This window comes from Filicampus tigris, chromosome 10, assembly GCF_054856515.1.
Source record: "Filicampus tigris isolate MCC_2025a chromosome 10, RoL_Ftig_1.0, whole genome shotgun sequence".
NCBI lineage: Eukaryota > Metazoa > Chordata > Actinopteri > Syngnathiformes > Syngnathidae > Filicampus > Filicampus tigris.
In genome coordinates, this window is record NC_141226.1 from 25,346,777 (window position 1) to 25,369,498 (window position 22,722).

Below are 22,722 nucleotides of genomic sequence, written 5' to 3' on the forward strand. Positions count from 1 at the left end.
GATGTTGAAGCGCGTGCAGCAGATTTTTTGTTTGTTTTTTTTTTTTGGTGAGGTGCGGTGCGGCAAAACAGAGGTGAAACAGAAGTGCTTTGGATGCTTTATTTGTGGAGGGAAAAAAAGGAGTGAATAGGTGTAACTCAAGTGGTGTCCAAACTTGGGACGGGCGCGGCCCTCCACTCCTTGCCCTCGGTGAGCGCTCGCGGCTGGTGCATGAAGACGCTGAAGTGGACGCCCTGATTGGCCGCTGCTCTGACGAAGCGGCCGTTGGCCGTCAGGGTGACGGCGCGCAGCGAGTCCCCGGTGCCGAAGATCAAGAGCGAGCGGCGGTTGACCTTGGCGCTAGGCGCCAGCGCCAGCGCCCGCTCCGACGGCCGGTCGTCCACCAGGCGCAGGCGCGCCAGCAGCCGGCGGGCGCGCTCCTTCTCGCCGGGCCCGCCCAGCGTATCCAGGATGAGCCGGAAGTCGGCCACGGCGGCGCTGCAGGCGTACAGCTCCTTGCCCGCCATGAAGGCGTCCAGCAGCGGCAGGACCGGCCGGCGGCGCTCCTGGGCCGCCTGTTCGGTCAGGACCGGCTCGCGGAAGGCCAGGTGGCAGCGGCCGTGGCTCAGCGACGACACGTAGGCGATGAGCGCGGTGATGTCCAGGTTGACGCGCCCGCACTCCTCTGCGCGCACCGCCTCGGGGAAGGCCAGGCTGGCCACCACCGTGGCGCGGTCCACGCGGGTGGGCTCGGGCTCCTCGTCCTTGTCCTCCACCTCCTCGTGGTCCTCGTCTTCTCCCCCCCCCTCCTCCTCCTCCGACTCGGCGTTGACGGCCACGATGTCCCCGCGGACGGCCACTCCCATCTCCTCCAGGCGCCGCGCCATGGGGCCGGACACGCCATTGTAGAAGGCGAAGACGACGCGCGGGTGGAGGTACTGGACGGGCTGCTGGCGGCTGGCGCACACAAAGTCCTCGGCCTGCCCGACGACGCTCCTGGCGCCGTAGCGGCCGCGGCCCTGCCAGATGTTGTGCAGCGCCTCAGCCTTCCTGCCCACCGCCTTGACCCACGTGTGCCCGCCATTGGCCACCACGTCCACCACCAGCGTGCGCTTGTCGCCGGCAGCGTCCCGGTAGGAGAAGACGTGCAACACCGCCACCACTCCCTCCAGGCTCTCGGCCGAATCCAGCACGGCAGTCAGGTGCGTGAGGTTAGTGCTGTGCAGGTGAGACTCTTTGAGCAGAAGCTCGCCGACTTGCGCGCGCTGCAGAAAGCGCAGCTCGGCGCGCAGCTTGCCGCAAAGCTTTCCGCGTCCTTCCACGGCGGGGCCGATTTGCTCCGCACGCTTGCACAGGGCCCTGGCCACGCCCATTCGCTCCTCTAACATGTCCTGCAGAGACATGACGCGCGCATCCTACCTGAAGACACACAATCGATCGGGAAGGAGGAAGGAGGAAGGACAGCGTCTATTTGTCTCCGTGAGGCACAAGAGCGATCATTCGAGAACAAACACAAATTGAACTTGATTGCGTCTTGTTCGACGTGATCCGTTTCAAACTGCTTGACAGCGAACTAAGTGAAGCGGCTGAATGTACACGTCGTGGTCATACGAAACATAGCACAGTAGAGAAAGAAATAGGCAAAATAAAAAGTTGGGAGGGTTTGAAAAGCTAACATGGCGGAGACTTACTGCAGAGGCGACGTGTGACAACGGCGACTCAGCCAGTGCCTGTTAGCTTCTGATGCTAACGATGAACTTCTTCCGCGTTCGACAGGATCGAGCCTAGCGACGAAGAAGAGGTCCGTCGGACGCGCCCCTTTTGAGCTGCGTATCTTTGGCGGCTCCGAACTAGGAGGGTCAAAGTTGTCACACGACGGCCGTAAAAGCCCAAAAAACTCAATGATCCCACCGCACAAATGATCCCACCGCACAAATGATCCCACCGCACACGCTTGCGTACAACAATCCACAAGTTGATTTGTCAGGTTTACCTTTGTTTCGTGTAATTCAGTTATTGTTGACAGCACACGCTTTGTTGTTGGCCCAAAAAAAAAGTACACATGAAGATCGCGTGAGATTGAAGTCAGTTAAAATTTAATTCAATGTCGGTGCTCTGCCTTTGATGCGAACGCGGCCCTTCCCATCATGGCCGCCACGTAGGAACGTCAGCTTAGAGAGTGTCTCTCGCTAGCTCTGGGCACGACCATAGGGATAAATAACCACTAGAGGGAGCCTCGGCTCGTTTGAACTGCTTTGACTCCCTCCCACAGTCTTCTTAACTCGTTGAATTCTTTCAACAGAGTCCGCCTCACAGGGCTGAACCGGCTAAAATCGTAATATCTGTCAGAAAAAATCACAGTCTTTTCCTGAAATCGTTCGACCCAATTTCCGATATCTGTGAGAACAACGACAAAAGCCTTTTGACAAATATAGGCAGAGCTTGATTCTTGCGCGTTTTTATCAGCCTCGATAGCTCCAACGAACAGCTTTGTAGCTAGCGACGTTAAACCTGTACAATAACTGTATGTCTACCTCCCCGGAAGTGCGAGAGAGACCATTTATTCATTTCCCACAACTTTGACTTAGTTTGCCAATATATGGATAGGTGGGGGGGGGGGTTTTCACCAGTCTTAACGAATAAGGGACGGAAAACAAGACTTGAGAATATTGGGAAACAACAGCGACATTAAAAATGAGTATCCTCAAATCTATAGTCACAAATACATATGAGCTGTCAATCAAATGTAGTCATTAATCTGACGAGTGATGCTCAAAATCAAGTTTGATTTGATAATAAATATTTTTATTTATCAATCAAAAATGTGATTGACAGGCAGCATGCTGGGAGGGGCTAAGGCACACGAAGCAATGAGGTCAGAGGTCAGGTCCATCCTGCTTTAACTTGAAAAGCTGTGAGCTTGTTCCTGGGGTCAGAGGTCACACTTGGAGGTGGAGTCGGCCTTCATCAGCTCTTGGCTTGTTTCCTTTTTTGGACCAGCTCTGCCAACATCTTGTAACGAATCATGCAGTCCTCCTGAAAAACAAGGCGGCCGCCATATTGCCGGCTTGATGTTTCCCACAGAGATCTTGTTGCGTCGTGCCAAAATTGCGCCGTTAGTCGCATGGCTCACCTTGCTTTTCCCGGGAACCACTTTGGCGATGCGATCCCAGCGCTCGACGCTTCCTCTGGGGAATTGCTGCAGGGCCAATTCCAGAAGCTTCTGCTGGTTCTGCGTCCACACTGCTGCCGCCGCCGCCTCCGCCTTGTCCTTGTTCTCCCGCGTGGCCTCCTCCTCCTCCTCCTGCTCCTGCTCCTGCTCCTGCTCCTGCTCCTCCTCCTCGTCCACCTCGTCAGGGTTGAAGTCTTTCTGCCGCCGAGACCTGAGGCGCCCCCCCTCTCCCTCGTCGGCCGCGAGCGCACACTTCCTGTTCCTCCGCTTGACCGCCGCGACGCGTCGGTCTGGGCACCACTCCTCGGCGGCCACGCCCGCTCCGCGCGTCGCGACGGCGTCACAAACAGGAAGCGACCTCGCGGGAAGAGACGGCCCCTTCAACTCGGACAGCTTGACCAGACCTGCGGCGGCACGCGGACGACAGCTGAAGCAGACGCAAGAGAAGGCCGGAGCGGAGCACAACGTGTGACGGCAGCGCGTGGACCTGTGCTGAGGTGGGCGAGCTCTTTGGCTTGTTTGACTTTGGTGGTCACCTGTCGACGGAAAAGATGAAAACCAAAAAAACCTGAGAACGTCCAGTCTAACAAGTTAAGGCGGGTTCTCCACGAGCGGAGTGCGACGCAGCTGCTTCACTCACGTCCGTCACGGATCTCCCCAGCTCGTGGGCGATTTTCTCCCAGCGACCCGGCGTTCCTCCTGGGAATTTTCCCATCAGCCTGCTGAGGAGGCTGATGTCATCCTCGCTCCACGCCGACGCCTAATGTCGCCGGCGATGCGCGTCAACACGGTCGGCTTAGGCTAGGTTCACACCGCAGGTCTTAATGCTCAATTCGGACTTAAAAAAAAAATCCCATTTTTGGGCGTAAGCGTTCATATTACATTCTAAATGCGACCTGGGTCTTGCCTGCCGTATGAACGCATGCGTGGCCAAAGTAACGCGCATGCGCAGAAGAAGGGACGACGTCGCTCCCGAGTCCCGACGTTGTGTTTGCGCAAGTAAATGTGGTCCGGCGTGTCTCGGCATTTATACAGTCAAGTGATTGGATAGGAGGTCGAAATAAATACAGCATTTGGGGGAAATCGCGAGGCGACGCTTTAATATCTGATTTCATCGAGATATCGTCACTATCGATGACGTCACGTCACAACCGTGCGTAGAAAATGAATCGATCCGAGCCGTGGCTGAATTACTACGATGGCCATAAATGTCCACTTTATGCTTCGTGTTTCAAGTGGGAATAAATTCAAGTCAAATATAAAGTCAATAGTGTTACCCAAACCAACTTTGCAGATTCGATGGATTCCCCCCCGCTGCCAGCGGTCTCCCTCCGCCTGCGTGCAGCACATTTCGGGCTCCGGATGACAGCGACGTCGGATATATGCCACCTGGCCGTTCAGACCGCCAACGCATAGAAAAAGGTCGGATACGTACCCGATCTAGGACCGCAATAGAAAGCGAGCCAGGGCGCATTTGAATAAATCGGAATCGAGCCGTTCAGACGGTCATAAGAAAATCAGATACGGGTCGCATATGGGCAAAAAAATCCGATCTGGGTCGCATTTGCCTGCGGTGTGAACCTAGCCCTAGCGTGTGTCCACGCTAACGCTAACGCTAACGCTAGTCCTGACAAGAAGGCACCTTCTTCCTGGCGGGCCTCTGGTCCTGCAGCCATTGGTCCAGCTGCTCTTCCACTTCCTGGATGGATCCCGTCTGCTGGTAGCCTTGCAAGTTTGGCTCGTCTGCCGACGGCCGGTAGACGGGGAATTCCACCTTTGGCTTCTTCACCTTTGACCTCTTCTCTCCTGAGAGCGCAAGGTCACGTGACCCATCGGTTGACAAGTTGAAGAGAAAAAGCAAGAGTCTTACTGCTGGCAACTTCCTGTTGAGCTTTTTCTTGCTCTTCTTCTTCTCTCTGCTGCTTCTTCATCTCCTTGTAGTCGTCGTAGTATTGCTGCACCTCCTGCCATCGACAAGCACAAGAAGCTTCTGGAAGGACGCACGCACGCACGCACGCACGCACGCACATTGGAAGTCTACCTGCAGGGTTTGGGGCATGTGTTTGATTGACAGGTAGAGCCACATGCTGACTTTCAAAGGAAGAAGGTCCTGCCAGTGGGGGCGCTCCTGAGCCCTAAGCCAGCCCCCCCACACGCACCACACACACAAATGATGACGACGTCACACTGGAAGTACGAACGCCAAGGCAAATACCTGTCAGGACGGTCGGCCGCGCCGTGCTTGACTTCTTCTTTGGCGTTGATCTTCTTCTTCTTCTCCCTCTTCTTTCTGGCAAGCATTTCATCCTGCGGGGGCGCCGGGCGGGTGGGTGGTCGGGCTGGTCGGTTGGGGGGGGGGGGCTCGGCGGGGTTGAACGCCAGCCGCCGCCAGACACGTGCGTGACACTCACCAGCAGCTTCTCCAGGTAGACGGACCAGATGACGGCGTAGTGGCCGACGGTGACGATGACGAAGAGCAAGAAGGCCAGCTCGCTGTTGCTCATCTTCCTCACGCGGCGGTAGTAGAAGACGGGCTGCCGCCAGTCGGGGAGTCCGTTGACCAGGATGTCGTCGTACCTGCGCGCGGCAGCGCAGGAGATGGGTCGGAGGCCGGGCCCATGCGGCAAAAAAAAAAAAGGCTCACCTGCGTCGCCTCTCGTCGTCCTTCAGGACTTCGTAAATGGCCACCAGCTGTCAAGCGGCACAAAACAGTTCATATCTTCTTGCGCGCACGTTTGCGTGCTCTTGTGTCGTGATGCTCGTCACCTGTCGGAATTGCATCTCGGCGTTTTCATCTCTGTTCTTGTCAGGATGCAAAACGAGCGACAGGCGACGATAGGCCTTTTTGATTTCAGAGGCCGATGCGTCCTGAACACAGAAGAGAGGCGGCGACTTGAGTTGCGGCGAGACCGACACAGGAGCACTTGCCCGGTTTGACGCGACGAGGCGCCACGCGTGCGGCGCGGACACACACACACACACACACACACACACACACACACACACACACACACACACACACACACCCACACACACGCTCTTTCGATTGGCCGAAGAAGTGCACCCGATTGGTGAATGAAGCGCACACACTGCAGGTGAGTCCGCATTCAGAAGGTGAACCCTAAAAATGTGCCTACTGTGGGATCAACAAAGGCATTCTTACCTTATCTAACCCTGGCTCCATTTGGCCAAGGCAAAACCACTTGTCACCTGCGCTGCACGATACGGGAAAAAGAAAACATCGCCGTGATGACGATGCTCACCATTTATTGCGCAGCTTGACTTTTTGTTTTGTTTTTTGTTTTTATAATAGTGGGAGGGGGCGGACGTAAGGACGGAACCGCTTTAAAAAGATGAGAACGGACGGGGTCAGAGTATGATACGGGTGCCCGGAGACCGGAAGGGTACCCAGGTCGCAGACGGAGGACGGACCGGCAAAAAAGGGTCAAGTGCCCAGCTCTGCCCTTCCCACAGACGCAAGGACATGTGCCCCGTTTTGTTTTCGTTTCGTGCGTCACTTGTTTTTGTTTGATATTCTGTCTTCATTTGGCGGCGTGTCCGCTTGTGCGGCGCCTGCGTACGAAGTGAGAATTATGTTCTCGACGCCAACGAGGGACGGACCGGGACCACCTGTTTCGGCCGGAAACACTTGGTGGGGGATAGACGATGCCCATCTCTGGATATTACCTATAGTGAAAACATCCATTGTGTATACGTCGTGACATGGTAATGAAACAAATTGTTCGTGCAGTACTGTCAAAGTCGCAATGATGGGGCGCGAATCTCCGTTATCTGTTAGCATGAAGCAGCCGTCGGCTCGGCTGGGCTCCTCTGGACTGAAAGCGGGCCGCGACTACGCGACCGGGTCGACGTGCGTGTTACCATGGAGATGGTCGGAGTGGCACGAACCTGCTCGAGCGACATGAAGCCGTAGAAGGTGTCCGGGATCTCCTCGACCAGGTCCAAGAGCTCCAGGTCCGCGTCCCAAGCGTCCGACGGGAGGCTGACGGACAGGAGAGCCAAACCGAACACCGTAAGCCAATCGCCCGCCGTCATCTTGCGCTCCTCGCCTCGCCTCGCCTCGCCTCGCCTCGCGTCGCGTCGCGTCGTTCCGTCTCGCGCGGTTCCCTATCGGCCAGCTCAGCGGGCCCATGACACGGAAGTGCTCGCCACTCACATCCGGGCCAGTCGTCCTGTCACCTTAAAATCCGGCTTCTTGCCATCCTATTGCAGCGTTCCAGGAAGGTGGGAGGTCGGATTTGCTTGACTTTGACTTTAAGCTCAATCAAAAAGATGGCTGATTCCGATCAATAGTTTTTGTTCTGGTTCATCACAACGCTTTTTGATCATCTCCGGGAAACCTCCCTTCACCGTTTCCTTTAATTATAGAAATCAAGGAGGAACGTCTTATCTTCGAATCCTTTCACACTTTTTGATCATCTCCGGGAAACCTCCCTTCACCGTTTCCTTTAATTATAGAAATCAAGGAGGAACGTCTTATCTTCGAATCCTTTCACACAGAACAACAAATTGTTCATGCAATGCAGGGAGATAGAGGTGTATCTTCACAGAGTCATTTCAAATCACCTTGTGTTGTGTCATGTTAGGTCGAATAACTAATTGGATGCAATAATAAATAAAGATAGAATATATAAGTTTATGATCTCCTAAATTCTGGTTTCCCATTCGCGCCCCGGATCGAGTGACGTCAGATCGGAGCCGGTCGGGGAAGTCTGGGTCCTTTTTTTTGTTTTGGTTTTTCAACTTCGCGACTTGTCCCTCCCGGTTTAAAGTGGCGTTCCTTCCAGTGCACGCTTCCTGGTTGAGGGCGGAAAAGTCCAACCTCGCGCTTTCCTGGAACGCAGCGTAAGTCCGTGATAAAAGCACGGACGCCTAAAAGAGAAAAACCTGGACCGGTAAGGCCGCCCATTTACTGTACCCAGCAGGGAAGCCATTGGCCGGCAAGACATACAAGACCAAGTGATCCATGAGCTCAGGGGTAAAAAAAACAACAACAAAAAAGTGGCTTTGCCTCTAGAGACATTTTGAAAGAGCTTCTTGTGAGAGAAGTTTTAAAGGTCTCATTTTTGGAAAGAGTAGGATTAGGGGCTTGTGAAATGGTATTTGCAGCCCCACACCCCATCAGAAGGTGTCAGCAATGCACCAAAAGTTGTTTGCCAACCGCTAAGAGGAAGAAGAATTGTACTTTTGGTGACAATGTAACACAAGATTCTGGTTACGGTAAGCACAACTTTAAAGGTCAGGATTCAGTGGGAAAAACAAATCTGACATATGTGTAAACTTTGGGGGGGCTTCACTTGGGAGCCGTTGTGAGGGGGTGGCCTGAGAGCTAGTTCATTTTTGGAAAGACGAACTTAGTTACCCCCCAAAAAATCACTGATGAACTATGAACTGAACCAGTTCATGTTCATGGTGAGCGGAACTTTGAACTAGATTGCGTGGAAAGTGAACTTTTCCCAACCGTACTATATGCCGTATACGTTCGAAATCTTAAATCCGACTGTGAGCGCCGCTTCCCCCTGCCTGGGGGCCGGCTGTCGGCACGGCACGCTGGAAAAATACACCGCAGCGACGCTGACGGTTCTGTGCACGCGTGTGATGTCATACCCCTCCATAGCATCGGCGGCCATGCCGGCGGTCACTATTCCTCATGGTTAGAAAAAGCCAATCGGAAAGCTATTGGCCGGGGGCGGCTTATAAAAACGTCAACAATGCACTCAGCTCTATTTTTCGTTCACGATGAACCCCCGCGTGAAGCAAACCCTCCCGCTCTTGACACGGTGTGGTGAAATACTTGTATTGTCCACCCTCGATGTTGTACTTGGAAGAAGATAAAGGCAGCAAAGGCGCTCGCTGTTTATCCGCATTTGTCACTTTCTGTTATTGAGCTGTGCGCTGATTGGCTAGCTACCAGCCCATCAAGGAGAGCAAATGTCACCACGCCCATTCAACATGCTGAAAAGCCCACCAAACGCTTCTTGACGGGGTCCGATCTCCCGACGGTGTTCGCTACGTCAATCGGTCGCGGCGCAGTCCGACGACCCGGCGCCTAGCGACCTCTGATCGGTCGGCCTAGGCCTTTAGCTGTCCATCTGCACTTGTGTGTTGACCCACTACCTTAGTTCCGGTTAGCTTAAAGTTGTGTGCCCAACGCTTGTGTCTGGCGACATGTGCTTTGTTGCACACGGCGCGCGCATTTTTCTGGTTGGTCCTTCGTTCCTGTTGGGCAGCTTCCGCACGGTGGACTTGGCATTCGCATTTGCTACTGACATTTTGAAATATGAACCAATGAGAGTCGCGCTTGCGCTCAATTCCCCACGGCCAACCCTGTTCGTATTAGGGCTGAAACGTATATCACAATAGAAGTATTTCTTCTCATTTGGTATTGATAATTATTGATTTCTCTCCTTTTTGTCTTTACACAGTCAAAACAAGGAAAAGTATTAAACGTGTTGAAGATATCCTACAATAAAGCACAAGTATCCGGAGGTAAAATGCCGTCGCAAATATATGCTAGTAAAACAACATTTCAAGGAATTTTGTGGCGTCGCTTCCGTCCGCGCTCCCGGCGCGAGCCGTGAATGCGTCTTTGCAGAAGACCCGCTAACAAATCTTAGAACGCGTTATCCTGCCGATTATTAGGTCGATTACTTGGGTTGTTTTCGAGTACTGCTCCCTGGAAGTCGGGCGGTCCACCGGCAACAAAAGACGCAAGTGGCCAAACGTTGATTCTGCGCGTTGCAGATGTGCTTTTAAAGTCACTCATTGTAGTTTGGAGGCAGACATCTCTGTGCGGACCAATTTTTGTGGTTGGCTTAGCCGAGTTTTATTCCTTTTTTTTTTTTTTTTTTTTTCCTTACCCCCCACCCTTTTTTTGGGGGGGGGGGGGGGGGTCAATGGGCTGTCACTTGCAATGCGCTTTTCTACCTTGGGTGCTCAAAGCGCTTCACACTGTACCTTATTTACCTGCCGATGATGACGCAGCAGCAGGAGCAACCGGGGGTTGAGTAGTATCTTGCTCAAGGCCGCAATGGCCGGGGATCCGACCTTCAACCTCTGGGTGGGGAGACAACAACCCTACCACTGAGCCACGTCGCCCGCTTTTTGTGAGGGAGGCACTGTTTTGTGTTTCAGGAGATCCAAATGTTTTCACAGTGACTATTTGCACCTCTGAAACGGGGGACACGTCGCTCACAGCATGTCACGCAATCTCACGCCAACGCTGTCTCGGCTGTATGCGCTTCTGTGTCGTGCATGCGTTTAACGTTGCAAGTCTTCCAAATATCGAAACTTAAGAAGCAACAGCTTTGACGTCACACTCCTGCCTCACAATCCGTTGCTGAGCAAAATGCTCTCCGCTGAGCTCCTGTATGAGCAAGAATCACGGTGAGGAAAATGTGAAGGATTTGCCACGCTTTGGCCCTCTTGGAGTTCTTCTGCTTGCTAGTTGTCACGCGGGAGTGCGCAGGCGGTGTTGCGGCCACGTCAGCGCGCATAGTTGAGGGTGGCTCGGCGGGCCCGTGGGATGGCCGCCCCCGCCTCCGTCGCGGCGGCTCATGCTGACAAGAACGCTTGACACGCTGACTGTGAGTGTGAATGAAGAAGCTAATTCAAGACGACCGTCGTCACACGCGGCAGGACCGCGCCGGGGGGAAGAAAAGGTTCACGTGTGTGCGTGTCCGGTTCTCACACTTGTTCAACATGTTTGGGGTCAGGGTCGCCAGCGCTCCAGTCCACCACAGATGAACTCATGATGATGATGATGATGATGATGATGATGATGGTGGTGGCGGCGGTGGCGGCAGCGAGGCTTGAATTCCACCAATGTGTAGGCCGCTAGTGATTGACTACAAGCCGATCAATAAGAGTGCGAGCATGTGGCCAAAGGTCAAAGTTGATGAGGAAAGGCTAAAGGCCAAATGGCATTCATGACATTCTGTCCTCCTTTTGGACACCTCCTCGCCCCCGCCGGCGAGCTCATCGAGAAGAAGACCGGAGCGAGGACGGACAATAGCTGTGTGACAAGCGGCCTCCATCTTCGCCGAATGTTCCGAAAAGCCCGAAAGCGGCGCTTGAAATGCCTGCGTCGCTCTCCAGAAGCAAAATGTTCACATGTGATGACCGATGCGCCGGACCTATTCTATTGGCGTTCTCGCCTCTCCGAGTTAAGATTTTTGGCGGCACGTAGGGCCGTTTGAAAGGTCAGGCTTATTCCGCCCTTTTCGGAATTTCGGCCCCTGTCGGCTTCTGCTGTCGGCGGATATTTTGGACTGACAATCGCCCCCGCCCCCCGCCGATTAGCAGAGCAAGCCAAAGCGTCCAAGAGACATTGTAGAGAACCGGTCAAGTCCTTTCCTCTTTTCCTCTCGTGCTTTTTTTCAAAGCACGCATTCATTCCTTCGCACCGTGGCTGTTTTTAGCCGGCACAAAAAAATTCCATTCCTCCCGAACCCTCCATCCCATTTTCCAAAGGCTTGCTACCTTGCACTCGGGTTGAGGCTGCCCTTTTGAATTGTGCTGCCATTTTGGGGAAATGATGACTGACGCATTGCATGACGAATGTCTGGAGAAAGGAGGCGACCGTCCCTCCGTGACATCATTTTACGGAGGCAGCAACTCAAGATTTTGGAGCAAATTGCACAGCGATATGCCTTGGGTCTCGGGTTGCTGTTCGGGATATCGCAAAAAGCATCTCCCCGACAACTGTATGGACAACTGTATGCGCGGCTTTCTACAAAACACTCATTTATTTGACCGCCTTCAGTCCCAAATGAGAAGGCCAGTGAAAGTTAGTCAAGACTTGGACATGATGACATCACAGTAGCAAGACAGCATTATTTCTTCTTGTGCAACACGAAACAAACAAAAAAAAAAAGAGATTTCTTGGCCGACGCGGAACGACCAGAGCACGTGACCTCGAGGAGCATGTGAGCGCGTGCGCGTTTGACCTACGTGACCTCGAGGCGCCTTAGCAACAACCTACTCGAGCACTGCGCTCCCAAAGTTGAAGCGCGCTTCCCCCGTTCGAGAAAAGGGCGTTCAAAGTGCACGGAAAGGGACGTGAAAAGAAGGCTCGATGCGATCGTCCGTCAAATCATTGCAACATTGCGCCCGTACCTACTTTGGAACGGACGTCATGCTGTCTTTTGGGAGAATGACGCCCCCCTCGGAAGATTTGATTGCTATTATTGCCACATGCTCCGGACTACCCGCAATGCATCGCGTCGCAGCCTTTGTCCCCGTAAAATCGAGTCCTGGACTCAGCCGTGAATTTGTAGGTCAGTGAACAAACACGTTGTTGCCACGGTGACCAATTTTGGCTGGCCTGTTTCTTCAGTCTGGAAACTTTCATTTGACCGGCACGTCCGCTTCTTGTCGGTGGGGGAGGCTGGGGGGGCCGGGGGGGGGGGGGGGTGTCGCACGCCCACTCGCCCACTCGCCCACTCGCCCACTGGCCGTCAATCGCGGGTGGACGTTTGCGGAAACGCCCTTCATTCCTATCGGAAGGGTTCCCAAGTCCCCTCACAAGCCAGCGTCGCATCTTTGGCTTCCTTGGTGTCCAGTTGGTCACGTGCAAGCGTCCACCGTCCACCGACCAGACTGAGGACGCAAAGTCCAACGAAAAAGGGATCAAATGAATGACATGGACCTTTCCCACTTTTCTCAACCGCCTCCTTTCTTTCCAATGCGGAAAGGGGCGGTCTGACCAACTTTGTCCCGCCTGGTTGAGTCCGCGGGAGGGCGCTTTCACGAGCAGCCGCACTGGTCCACGATCATGTCGTGGATGTCTTTCTTGACGATCATCTGCGCGTCGTCGAAGTAGAGCATGGACATGGCGCGCAGCCGCGTGGGCACGCAGCATGACTTGATGTCCTGGAAGGGTCCGTAGCCCCTCATGCGGTACTGGTTGATGACGGCGGAGTGGAAGGAGAGCGCCGAGCCGCCGACGCTCGCCATGTGGTTGGGGCACTCTCCCTCGCAGTAGTTGGCATGGTAACCGGACGGCGCGATAATCCAGTCGCTCCAGCCGATGTCTTGGAAACTGACGTAAAACTGCTGCTTGCAGCACGTGCGCGTTTTGCCGTCGCACTCCAAGCTGCGAGCCGTCCGCCGCCGCCGCGCCGCCTCCTCGCCGCCGCGCAGCGCCACCATCAGGAAGGGCCGGTGGGATTGGTCGCCGTCGGCGGAAGGCAGGACGGGCGCGGCGCCGGCCCCGGCGCACAGCGGGCAGGACAGCCCCAGACGGAGCGGCCCGGCGCCGCCGTCCAGCCAGGACTGGACGCAGCGCGGCACGGCCAGGACGTGCCAGCCGCTGCGCCGCGTGTCGGCCGTCTTCTCCGAGGCGGGCGCCTCCTGCCCGGCCTGCTGGAGCTGCAGCTTGACCTTGCCTTTGGCCCGGCTTCCCCGGGACGACTTGAGGAAGATCCACAGGTCGGCCCGCTCCACCAGCGCCGCCTTGCCTCCTTCCTTGGAGAGGTCGAAGGTCAGCGTGTTCCCGCCCTCTCCTGGCACACAAAGACGCGGCGACGCGTAGCACGTTAGCATCACTTTGCCGTATGAGCAGACGTGCTAAAAAAAGCCCCCAAAGTGCCCCTTTGTCTCTCTAATTAGTGAGTCTGAATCAAGTCATTCTTTGCGCCGTGCCTCCCCCTCATTAACGAGTTCTTTCGCAAGGGTCGCTATTAATATCTCGGCTCTCTGCCCTCCACTCAGTGCTCATTACGCTGACGTGTTTGTGTGACACAAAAAGTGGACAAGGCCCCGCCGCTCCCGTTGGGGCTTGAAGCGGACGCGCCGCCGCCGCGCCGCAGACTTTGACGCGCTCACGACCGGGGCGCGCTTGACAGTTGAACGGCGCGGTGGCTCCCCGGCCATCGGCTGGCCCTCGGCACGCCCGCTTCTCTGAGAAGACTCGCCATCTTCTCGGGATGGTGTTGGCAAAATCGTGTCAAATCTGTTCAAGTTGTTTCGATCCCTTCCCTCGAAATGACAAAAAGAAAGCGATCAATGTTGCGCTTCTTTGGGAAGTTTGAGACAAACTTTGGGCATTTTTGCCAGCGACTCGATTAACCGATCACGTCGTTCCGTTGACTAGCAAGCCGGCGCTCCCTGGCCAGACTCGACAGGTGTGTTCAATCGCACGTCGGCCCTCCAATGCGACCGGCCGTAATTGGACGCCACGCCCCGTCGACGGCAAAGAGTCATCGGCACCCGGCCCGCGTCAAGAAGGCGGCGCTCTGTGTCACTCACCCGGCTCGGCAAAGGCGATGACCTCGGCGGCGGCGGCGGCGGCGGCGGGCGCCTCGGGGCCGCCGTCGTCCGCCTGGACGTCCACGCTGCCGTCGTCGGCCACGCGGCCCACGTGCAGTTTCTTGATGGCGTTGAGGAGCGCGGCGCGAGGGAGCGTTTGTGTCAGGTTGGGTCGTGCGCTCAGGTGCAGCATGTTGAGGATGTGGCGCTTGACCGCATCCACCATGTCGCTGGAGTTCTTCCTCACCTGGCCCGCCGCGCAAGAGGCGCACTCGGAGGGCCCCCCCCCCTGTTGGACGCCCGGAGGAACCTGCGACTGCAGGACCAGCGAGCCGGACGGGCAGAAATGGACGACGGCGACGACGAGAGCCAAAAGCGCTGCGGGAAGAGAAGCGGACGTCATGGTGAGCCGCCGTGAGGCAACAGGTCCCTCCGCACTAAGTCGATCGACGCGCATCGGCTTCCATCGGGCTCTCGTTCGCTCGCTCTCTCTCTCTCTCTCTCTCTCTCTCTCTCTCTCTCTGCCCGGAGTCGCTCTGTGGCGATCAGCTTGGCCTCAGGTCTGCTTCTTGTGAGCTGCTCTCCTCACATACACTAATTATACTTGGGTGTCCGTTTGAGCCCTCCCTCTGCCGCACAGGAATTTCCCTGCATGTGAGTCAGCCACATCGCACGCACGCACGCACGCACGCACACTTTCTCCTGAATGAATGTCACGACAGAGGAGGAGGACCACGATGTGTCCCTGATTCATTCATGCCAAACACACACACACACACACACGCAGTCATGAGTCAGACCTTCAGCTTTATCATCATCATCACCTCACGTGGAGGAGAGACTCTGTTGGTGTGAGAGTAATTTTTAGAAAGAAAACTTGTTACGATCACAGAGCAGATGGAGTGGTACACGCGCACGCACGCACGCACGCACGCACCCTCTGCTGGTGGGATTCAAATGTTACATCACATCTTCATGTGGGACTGAAAGTTTGCCATTTGGACAAAAAAGGGCTGGTGATGAAAGAAGGAAAGACCTGGTGGGCGTGACAGGAGGTTGGCATGGGCTAATGTTCCCCAAATGACGGCTATTTTCGTGCGGTCCAAACCGGAATCAAACCGGGGGCCTTGTTGCTGCGAGGCGGCAGCAGCAGCAATAGCAGCAGCAGCAATAGCAGCAGCAATAGCAGCAGCAGCAATAGCAGCAGCAGCAATAGCAGCAGCAGCAATAGCAGCAGCAGCAGCAGCAGCAGCAGCAGCAGCAGCAGCAGCAGCAGCAGCCACTGCGGCACAATGTGCTCAATCAAAAGCATGCGGTGAAACCTCACGCCAAATGTGACGTCCCTCCCGACAGCGGGGATCCGAAAGCAGACGATGGAGCGTTGTGTTGGCCGGCCGTTGACGTCCTCGCCCTCGTTTCCACACCGTCGGCGGGCACAATTGGAATCTTCCTGCCGCCGCCGGCAGCAATTTGGCCCATCGGGTATTTCGACGCGGACGCAGCGGAAGGAGGGATCGTCCGATTAGCTTCCTTGCGTGTCGCCATCATTCTTGTTTGGTATCGCTTGTTCCCCGTTTCATCCTCGTCTCGTACCGGCGAGAAGCACTTAAGCTCTGTTCGATGGATTTGCAAATTCTTCTGTGATTCACTCAGATCTCAGATATTCAACAGGTCGTCGGAGGTATGTGAAGTCCCATTCTGCTTCAAACAAGTCAAGTCAAATTGATTTCTAGAGCCATTCATCGCAAGAAAGTCTCAAAGGGCTTCACGTGCCCACGGCCGGCAACATATGAACGCCACCCCCCCCCCCGATCGTAAACCCCAGGAGGGCAAACACTCCACTAAACCATTTAGAACATGTGTGGGTCTCTGGTATCGGTGTAGCTTCTCCTTGTGAAATCCCGCCGCTCTCTTGCACTGTAACATGCCTTTGACTCGAAAAGAAAAGAGGCATTTGGACAGCCTTTACGGTCGGTCTTTGTTTCCATGCGCCGTAGCCTCCAACATGTCTGCCGCAATGCAAAACGGGGTACAAGCCCCATACGGGCGGCGCTGCTAAGTGCTAGCCACTAGCCGCTAGCGCCGACAACAGGTGCCGTGTGATACAATGGCAGCGCAGGGAATTTGCATGCATTTTGCGCCCCTAATTAGCGATTGAACATGATTTGGGGATGAAGTGTTGATGTAGGTGATGACAATCAAACGTTCAACGGCAATCAAAACTGGGCTCGGGCCAACCCCGATCGGGGACATGAGTCAAGTCAGCCGCCACACGCTGCGAGGGTTAACTTCAAAATGAAAGACTGCCGAGGCTTTGACATCCCATAGAAGGTTTTATTTTGAAATTGGTCTTGACAGCAAGTTGAATCAGTAACACCTGCGCCTATGTCCTGAGCTGCCTCACAAGTGTATTCGTCGATGATTTCTTCCGAATACATTTGCATGGCAGTTAGTGAAGTCGAGGTCTTTGGCTCCAGCGAGGTTCAAAGTGAGCTGCTTTGCCAGAGCCGACGCACGCTGTGCAATCGCGTTTCACAGAATCTGGCAAAGCCCGAAGCTCGGCGGCGTGCTATCGAATGCGCACTGTGGAGTTGTGCTGCCCTCTGCTGGATCAAAGTCAACATTACAACGGTCGAGAGGAACGCGTTGTCCTCGTCATGTCTCGTCCATTTGTCGAGCCCGCCATCGTCACGAACGAGTCGCAAACGGCTTCGCAAGCCCACAGTTGACAAATATTTGCCACATCCCCTGAACAAACCCCCCAAACTGGGCAAGGAAAAGCTGAAAAAGCTCAATAGGGAGAAAAGAAATCTCGAGAAGGGACAGATCCAGGATGAGCTGCGGACATGATCAATACTCATATTATTCTTGTTTTTAAGCATTATAGCGTTAGAATGATTTCATGTTTATTGATGGCCCTTGGGCTAGTTAAGTGGACGATAAGTTGCTGTAGCTCTCTTGTTTCGTCTTATCCAATATTTGTCTCTTCTTCCTCATGCGCTTTAGTTGTACAAACGTGTTGGGGTTGAAGTGAAATAAAGGTATTCATATTCGTGGTATACTTGGCGGCCTGGCTGTGTTGGGGCGTATGGAGTCTCTGACTCCGGATCTGACCTCTAAGAGTTGGCGGCAGCCGACTAGTTACCTGTTCAGTGCGTTCTATGAAACACAGTAACGGTATTACAGTGTATTCCTACATTACTGTAGTTGGTTTCCCTGTTCAGCGTCGACGCAAGTGTTGGGGATTAAGCCCCGCCCCCCTACGTGCACCATCCGATTTGGCCGCTCGCGCAAGCGCACTCGACATCCCCGCACCCCCCTCCCCCTCGACGCTGTTTGGCGTTAATCCGCGGATGTCATTGCGGCGTCATGGCGGACATCAAGACGGGAATCTTCGCCAAAAATGTGCAGAAAAGGCTGAACAGAGCGCAGGAGAAGGTAAGCGACAGCAGCTGACGAGGAGAAAGACGGAGAGGAGGTGATGATGATGATGTTGATGATGATCATGATGATGATGATGAGGAGGAGGAGGGGGAGCAAGAGCAGGACCGACGCTGACGTCCTTGCAGGCCGCGACAGATTCCAAACGTCAAATGTTGACATTTTTAGAACGCCGTGCCAATGACATCACCGTCGAGCGAAATGTAACACATGAAGCACCCCCGCCCGCCCCCCTGCTACCCCCCAAAACAGGTGTCATTTTAGGAATTGGTTTAATACCTACGGAGACGTCACTCAACACGAATGTTCTGTTTTGTGGCGAGATGACGTAATGACATAATGTATCGCTGCACAATACTGGAAAAAATATGCGATTTGGCTGTTTAATTAATGTACTGATATTTAACATATGCCCAAAGAAATGACATTTTTTATCGAATGAAATAAAAAAAAACTCGTGGCAAAATAAGTAAGACCATTTTGTTTTCGAATTGTAATTCCAGAAATTGTGTCTTTCCATCCATCCAATTTATTTAGGGTTAGTAATACAGTTTACCTATTGGATAGCGATTCGCATTGAAGGTTGCATCTAATTGGTCAAATTCAGTTAAAAATGTAAAGATTTCATGTGAAACTTATTGCATGCTTTTGCGATGCACATATTACACAGGCCATTATCACGACGGCATATTTTGTAATGCTATATTTATTTTATTTAGTGCGTGTATTTTTGTGTATGTATGTGTGTATGTGTGTATATATATATATATATATACATATATATATATATGTATATATATATATGTATATATGTATATATATATATATATGTATATATATGTATATATATATATATATATATATATATATATATATATATACATGTATATATATATATATATATATGTATATATATATGTATATATATATATATATGTATATATATATGTATATATATATATATATGTGTATATATATATATATGTGTATATATATATATAAAAAGATTATTGAATATAAAACTAAAGTGGTGGACCTGAAATACAAGAAATCCCAGAACAGACTTAATTACTGCCAATATGAGGTCTTGCAAGAAGGATTTATTTTTAAATAGCAAAATGTCAAGGATATCATTATGAAAGTGGAAGTCAACGCAAACATATTTTTTTCAAGAATATGTTCTATGCAAACCCACATGATGAAACAAGGCATTCTGATAAATATTGCGTTTGTGGATTAAGAGTTACTCCACCCGTTTTTAGCACTCTCTGCGGGCAGCCATTTTGTCACTCCCGTTGACTGATAATGACATCACAGCTGCTTAGGGCTCAGGTAACGACCAGTCACGGCTGATCCATTTTCTGAAACGGAGCCGTGATTGCTCCTTACCTGAGTCCTGAGCAGCCGTGATGTAATTTTCAGTCGACAGAAGACAAAATGGCCGCCCCCCCCCGAGATGGACAAAAACGGGTGGATTTTGCCGCTTAACTCATATTCCACAAACGCAATATCAATCCGAATGCCGTGTTTCAACTAGTGGGTCTGCTGGGAACGTATTCTTGAAAAAAAGATGTTTGGGTTGATTTCCACATTAAATGCACATGGAAAATATGAAAGGGAGGGTTTGCAGTTTTGGAATTGCCAGCAAGATTCGAAGGGGACCCCGCTTGACACATTCCTCCAGCGTCCGACCAAAGCCACGCCTCTCACTGCCATGAACGTGCGCGGTAAACGAGACGATGTTAGCCACAGCTACAGCCACAGCTACATTGCTAGCATGACTTACTCATGATGAGTTATTGCAAAACATGATCATATTGAAGGTGTTTTTTATTTTTTTTTCATTTTATTTTTTTTTCAAACGGCCCCTGATAGGGTCTTGTCAAGGCGCGGTATGTTTGAACATCTTAAGGGTCAAAATGGCATCAGATGGGGCCAGAGAGGATCCTTTGAATTCTATCGTAGTGTCAGCTCATACGCTCAGCTTGAACGGCAGCATTGCATCCAGTGAGTGTGACGAGGTGGACTGACATTTGTGATGCAAAAGCTCAACAATGCGAGCGTGCGTGCGCGCGTGCCGCGCTTTTCTGAAAGCGCATGGTTCCACTCACCACGCCCCGTGGAAATGATGCGGAAAGCAACATTCCAACGCAACTGGTGTTTGGAGAAACGTTTTGTGCCGACTCAGGTGCTGCAGAAGCTGGGAAAGGCGGACGAGACCAAAGATGAACAGTTTGAACAAGTTGTCATCAACTTCAGGAGACAGGAGGTAAACGGACACACAAGTCCTACTTGTCAACATTGCGAGCTAGCGCGTCCTGTTTGCGGAGGGTCAACCCCGCACACCGGCGTCGTTTTCCCGCGGTCTGACTTCTTAACGTGTGCTTTGCGTGTCAGTGTGAAGGTTCGCGGCTGCAGAGGGAGATGAAGGCCTACATGTCCGCTATCAAAGGTGACCTGCCTAGCCTGCGCACAGTGTTTGGACAACGTGTATGGCTGCAGTAGCTACGTTGATTTGCCAGTATGAAGGCCACGCCGGCGGGCTCACGGCGCCACTAACGCTCGGCGCGGCTGTCGCTGTGCAGGGATGCAGCAGGCCTCCATCAACCTGACGCAGTCTCTCCATGAGGTCTACGAGCCGGACTGGCACGGCAGAGATGACGTCACGACCATCGGCAAGGTACGCCCATGTTTTCGTCCATTCGTTCCGGTGCGAGCGACCAAGGTGCGAGCGACCAAGGTGCGAGCGACCAAGGTGGGAGCGACCAAGGTGCGAGCTGATTCCGAGCAACGCCTCGGCCGTCGCGCAAAAAGCCAGCGTCGGTGCCGGAGCGCATCCGATGGGGAGGGGGCATCCAGTCGGAGTGGGGGGGGGGGCACACCTTTTCCGCCCAAATGCACGCATTGAGCTTTTCCAAACGGGCATTGGTCTTAAGCATTCTTCAGCAGATGAATTCATCATCTTGAAGTGACGCGCACGCACGCGCTCACGAGTACGCACACCGGTGCGTCGCCCTCACTCTGCGGCGTACGAGGCCGTTTGGCGGCCTCTCGGCCGAGCTGTTTTTTTTTCGCTTCCCTGGACGCTGACACGAGAGTCCTTCATGTATCGTATTTGCCTGTGTCACATCACGTAGGAGAAGGTCTGCCTTGTTCCATGTGGTTTTTTGTCGTTGTTGTTGTTGTTTTTTTTTCCCCTGTAGGATTGCGATGCATTGTGGGAAAACTTCCACAATAAGCTGGTGGACTCGACACTGCTGAATCTGGATGCGTACTTGCTCCAGTTTCCTGACCTGAAGGTGATCCGCCGTCAGCGTGGTCAGCTTTTCCAAGTCGTCCGCATCACTGACGCTTTCATGTCTTCAGACTCGCGTGGCCAAAAGAAGCCGGAAACTCATCGACTACGACAGCGCTCGTCATCATGTTGAAACTCTGCAGATGTCCGGGATGAAAAATGACCGCAAAATGCTGAAGGTCAAGCCCTCAAATGTCTTTGTCCGTCCGTCCGTCTTATCAGTTGCATGCACTCGGCGCGGTTGGTGGCTCGAGCCCTGTTGCCATGCGCTTCCGTACGCGCAGTTGTCAAATGCTAACCATCGTCCGTATATTGTTACGCCGCAACATGGCTCCAATTGCCCAAGCAAAATAGTCGCTTGATCACGGCCAATATTTTGTCAGCATTATCCAGAAAGTGTGAATTGGAGAAAATGGTCCTATTTCCCGAGTTGGATAGCTTTTTGCGGGGGTTTTTTTGTGGGTGGGTGGGTGGGGGCCGTGTGGGGGGGTAGGGGCGTTGACAGCGACGGTCACCTTGAAGTCATTTGGAGATCTCATCGTCTGCAAAAAAAAAACCTGCACAACTATCTCCATGAGTCGCCAATGATGGTTCAAGAGCGCGAGAAGCATCGCCGAGACAGTTTTAGCATCTACGTGCATGATATGATTCCTATTTTAGCACATGCACGTGCATAACTAGGAGCAAATTGGCTCCCAAAATGTTGCGCCTCAGTCCAAGTGTGAATAAGACGGGTCCTTTGGACCACACCGCGCAAGTCTTTTCAGACAAATTGTCGGGGAAGGGAATTTCTGTTGGTTGGCAGCTCCGCAACCCTGCCGAATCCCTCGACTTAGGGTTAGGGTTGGTTTTGTTGGCTCGCGGCGGCTAAATTGCGAGGGAAGCCCGAGTTTGCCGTTGATGACGAAGCGAAGCGAACCTGATGGAATAATCATTTGCCGGCTTCCAGCTGTGACTTGTGTTCCGTGCTGCACTTTGCAGGCTGATGAGGAGCTGAGGAAGGCCCAGAGAGTGTTTGATGAGCTCAACGTTGGGCTGCAGGATGAGCTTCCAACACTTTGGGACAGGTCCTTGTCACCTCATCTGCTGTCTACTTCAGATATTTCTTGATTTTTTTTTTCTTTTTCTTTTTTTCTTTTTCACAGTCTGCTGAGCCAAATGTGAAGGCCAGTAAGAGTGCCGACAGTATACTGATCCCATCCTTTTACTATCGTAGTGAAGATTTTCAACGTGAACGCGAATGTCGGTCGGCGGCTCGGATTCCATGCCAATTGTGAGTCTTTGCCTTTCAGCCGAGTGGGATTCTACATCAGCACCTTCAAAAGCGTGACGAGTCTGGAGGCCGGGTTTCACCGAGAGATTTCCCTGGTGAGGCGCAACACGACATCCAGCGCTTGTGCACGCGGTCAAACGTGACCTCGTCACTCTGCTCTCGTGGCGGCTTTTCTCGGCGCGTAGGTGTGTAAGCAGCTGTACGAAGTGATGACGCAACTCAGCCAACAGCACGCTGACAAGATGTTCACCATCCAAGGAGCACCCAGGTACGGAGATCGGCCAGATGACA

At 53.1% G+C, this 22,722-nt stretch overlaps 4 protein-coding genes across 4 annotated transcripts in view; 1 reads left to right on the forward strand and 3 right to left on the reverse strand.

The window, feature by feature from the left end:
• Nucleotides 1-85: 85 nt before the first annotated feature.
• Nucleotides 86-2,162, reverse strand: c10h7orf25 (chromosome 10 C7orf25 homolog). The gene is made up of 3 exons (XM_086044074.1): nucleotides 1,973-2,162; nucleotides 1,671-1,829; nucleotides 86-1,398 (listed from the first exon to the last, which is right to left on the reverse strand). The coding sequence occupies exon 3, from the start codon at nucleotides 1,380-1,382 to the stop codon at nucleotides 138-140; it is 1,245 nt and encodes a 414-aa protein (XP_085900200.1). The 5' UTR covers nucleotides 1,383-1,398; nucleotides 1,671-1,829; nucleotides 1,973-2,162; the 3' UTR covers nucleotides 86-137.
• Nucleotides 2,163-2,762: 600 nt separating this feature from the next.
• dnajc1 (DnaJ (Hsp40) homolog, subfamily C, member 1) lies at nucleotides 2,763-7,516 on the reverse strand. The gene is made up of 12 exons (XM_086044073.1): nucleotides 7,061-7,516; nucleotides 5,918-6,019; nucleotides 5,796-5,842; nucleotides 5,563-5,728; nucleotides 5,367-5,458; nucleotides 5,193-5,286; nucleotides 5,022-5,115; nucleotides 4,794-4,957; nucleotides 3,792-3,911; nucleotides 3,639-3,687; nucleotides 3,113-3,555; nucleotides 2,763-3,015 (listed from the first exon to the last, which is right to left on the reverse strand). Exons 1-12 carry the CDS (start codon nucleotides 7,205-7,207, stop codon nucleotides 2,947-2,949), a joined length of 1,587 nt encoding a protein of 528 aa, XP_085900199.1. The 5' UTR covers nucleotides 7,208-7,516; the 3' UTR covers nucleotides 2,763-2,946.
• A 5,250-nt stretch (nucleotides 7,517-12,766) lies between these two features.
• inhbab (inhibin subunit beta Ab) lies at nucleotides 12,767-15,363 on the reverse strand. Its single transcript, XM_086044022.1, has 2 exons — nucleotides 14,423-15,363; nucleotides 12,767-13,677 (listed from the first exon to the last, which is right to left on the reverse strand). The coding sequence occupies exons 1-2, from the start codon at nucleotides 14,877-14,879 to the stop codon at nucleotides 12,920-12,922; spliced, it is 1,215 nt and encodes a 404-aa protein (XP_085900148.1). The 5' UTR covers nucleotides 14,880-15,363; the 3' UTR covers nucleotides 12,767-12,919.
• Nucleotides 15,364-17,697: 2,334 nt separating this feature from the next.
• Nucleotides 17,698-22,722, forward strand: part of LOC147141585 (uncharacterized) — a 15,155-nt gene continuing 10,130 nt past the window's right edge. The window contains 9 exon segments of the mRNA XM_086042725.1: nucleotides 17,698-17,860; nucleotides 20,052-20,132; nucleotides 20,261-20,315; nucleotides 20,449-20,543; nucleotides 21,067-21,162; nucleotides 21,230-21,337; nucleotides 22,140-22,225; nucleotides 22,451-22,526; nucleotides 22,617-22,699. Coding sequence (XP_085898851.1) covers nucleotides 17,792-17,860; nucleotides 20,052-20,132; nucleotides 20,261-20,315; nucleotides 20,449-20,543; nucleotides 21,067-21,162; nucleotides 21,230-21,337; nucleotides 22,140-22,225; nucleotides 22,451-22,526; nucleotides 22,617-22,699 — 749 coding nt within the window. The 5' untranslated portion in view covers nucleotides 17,698-17,791.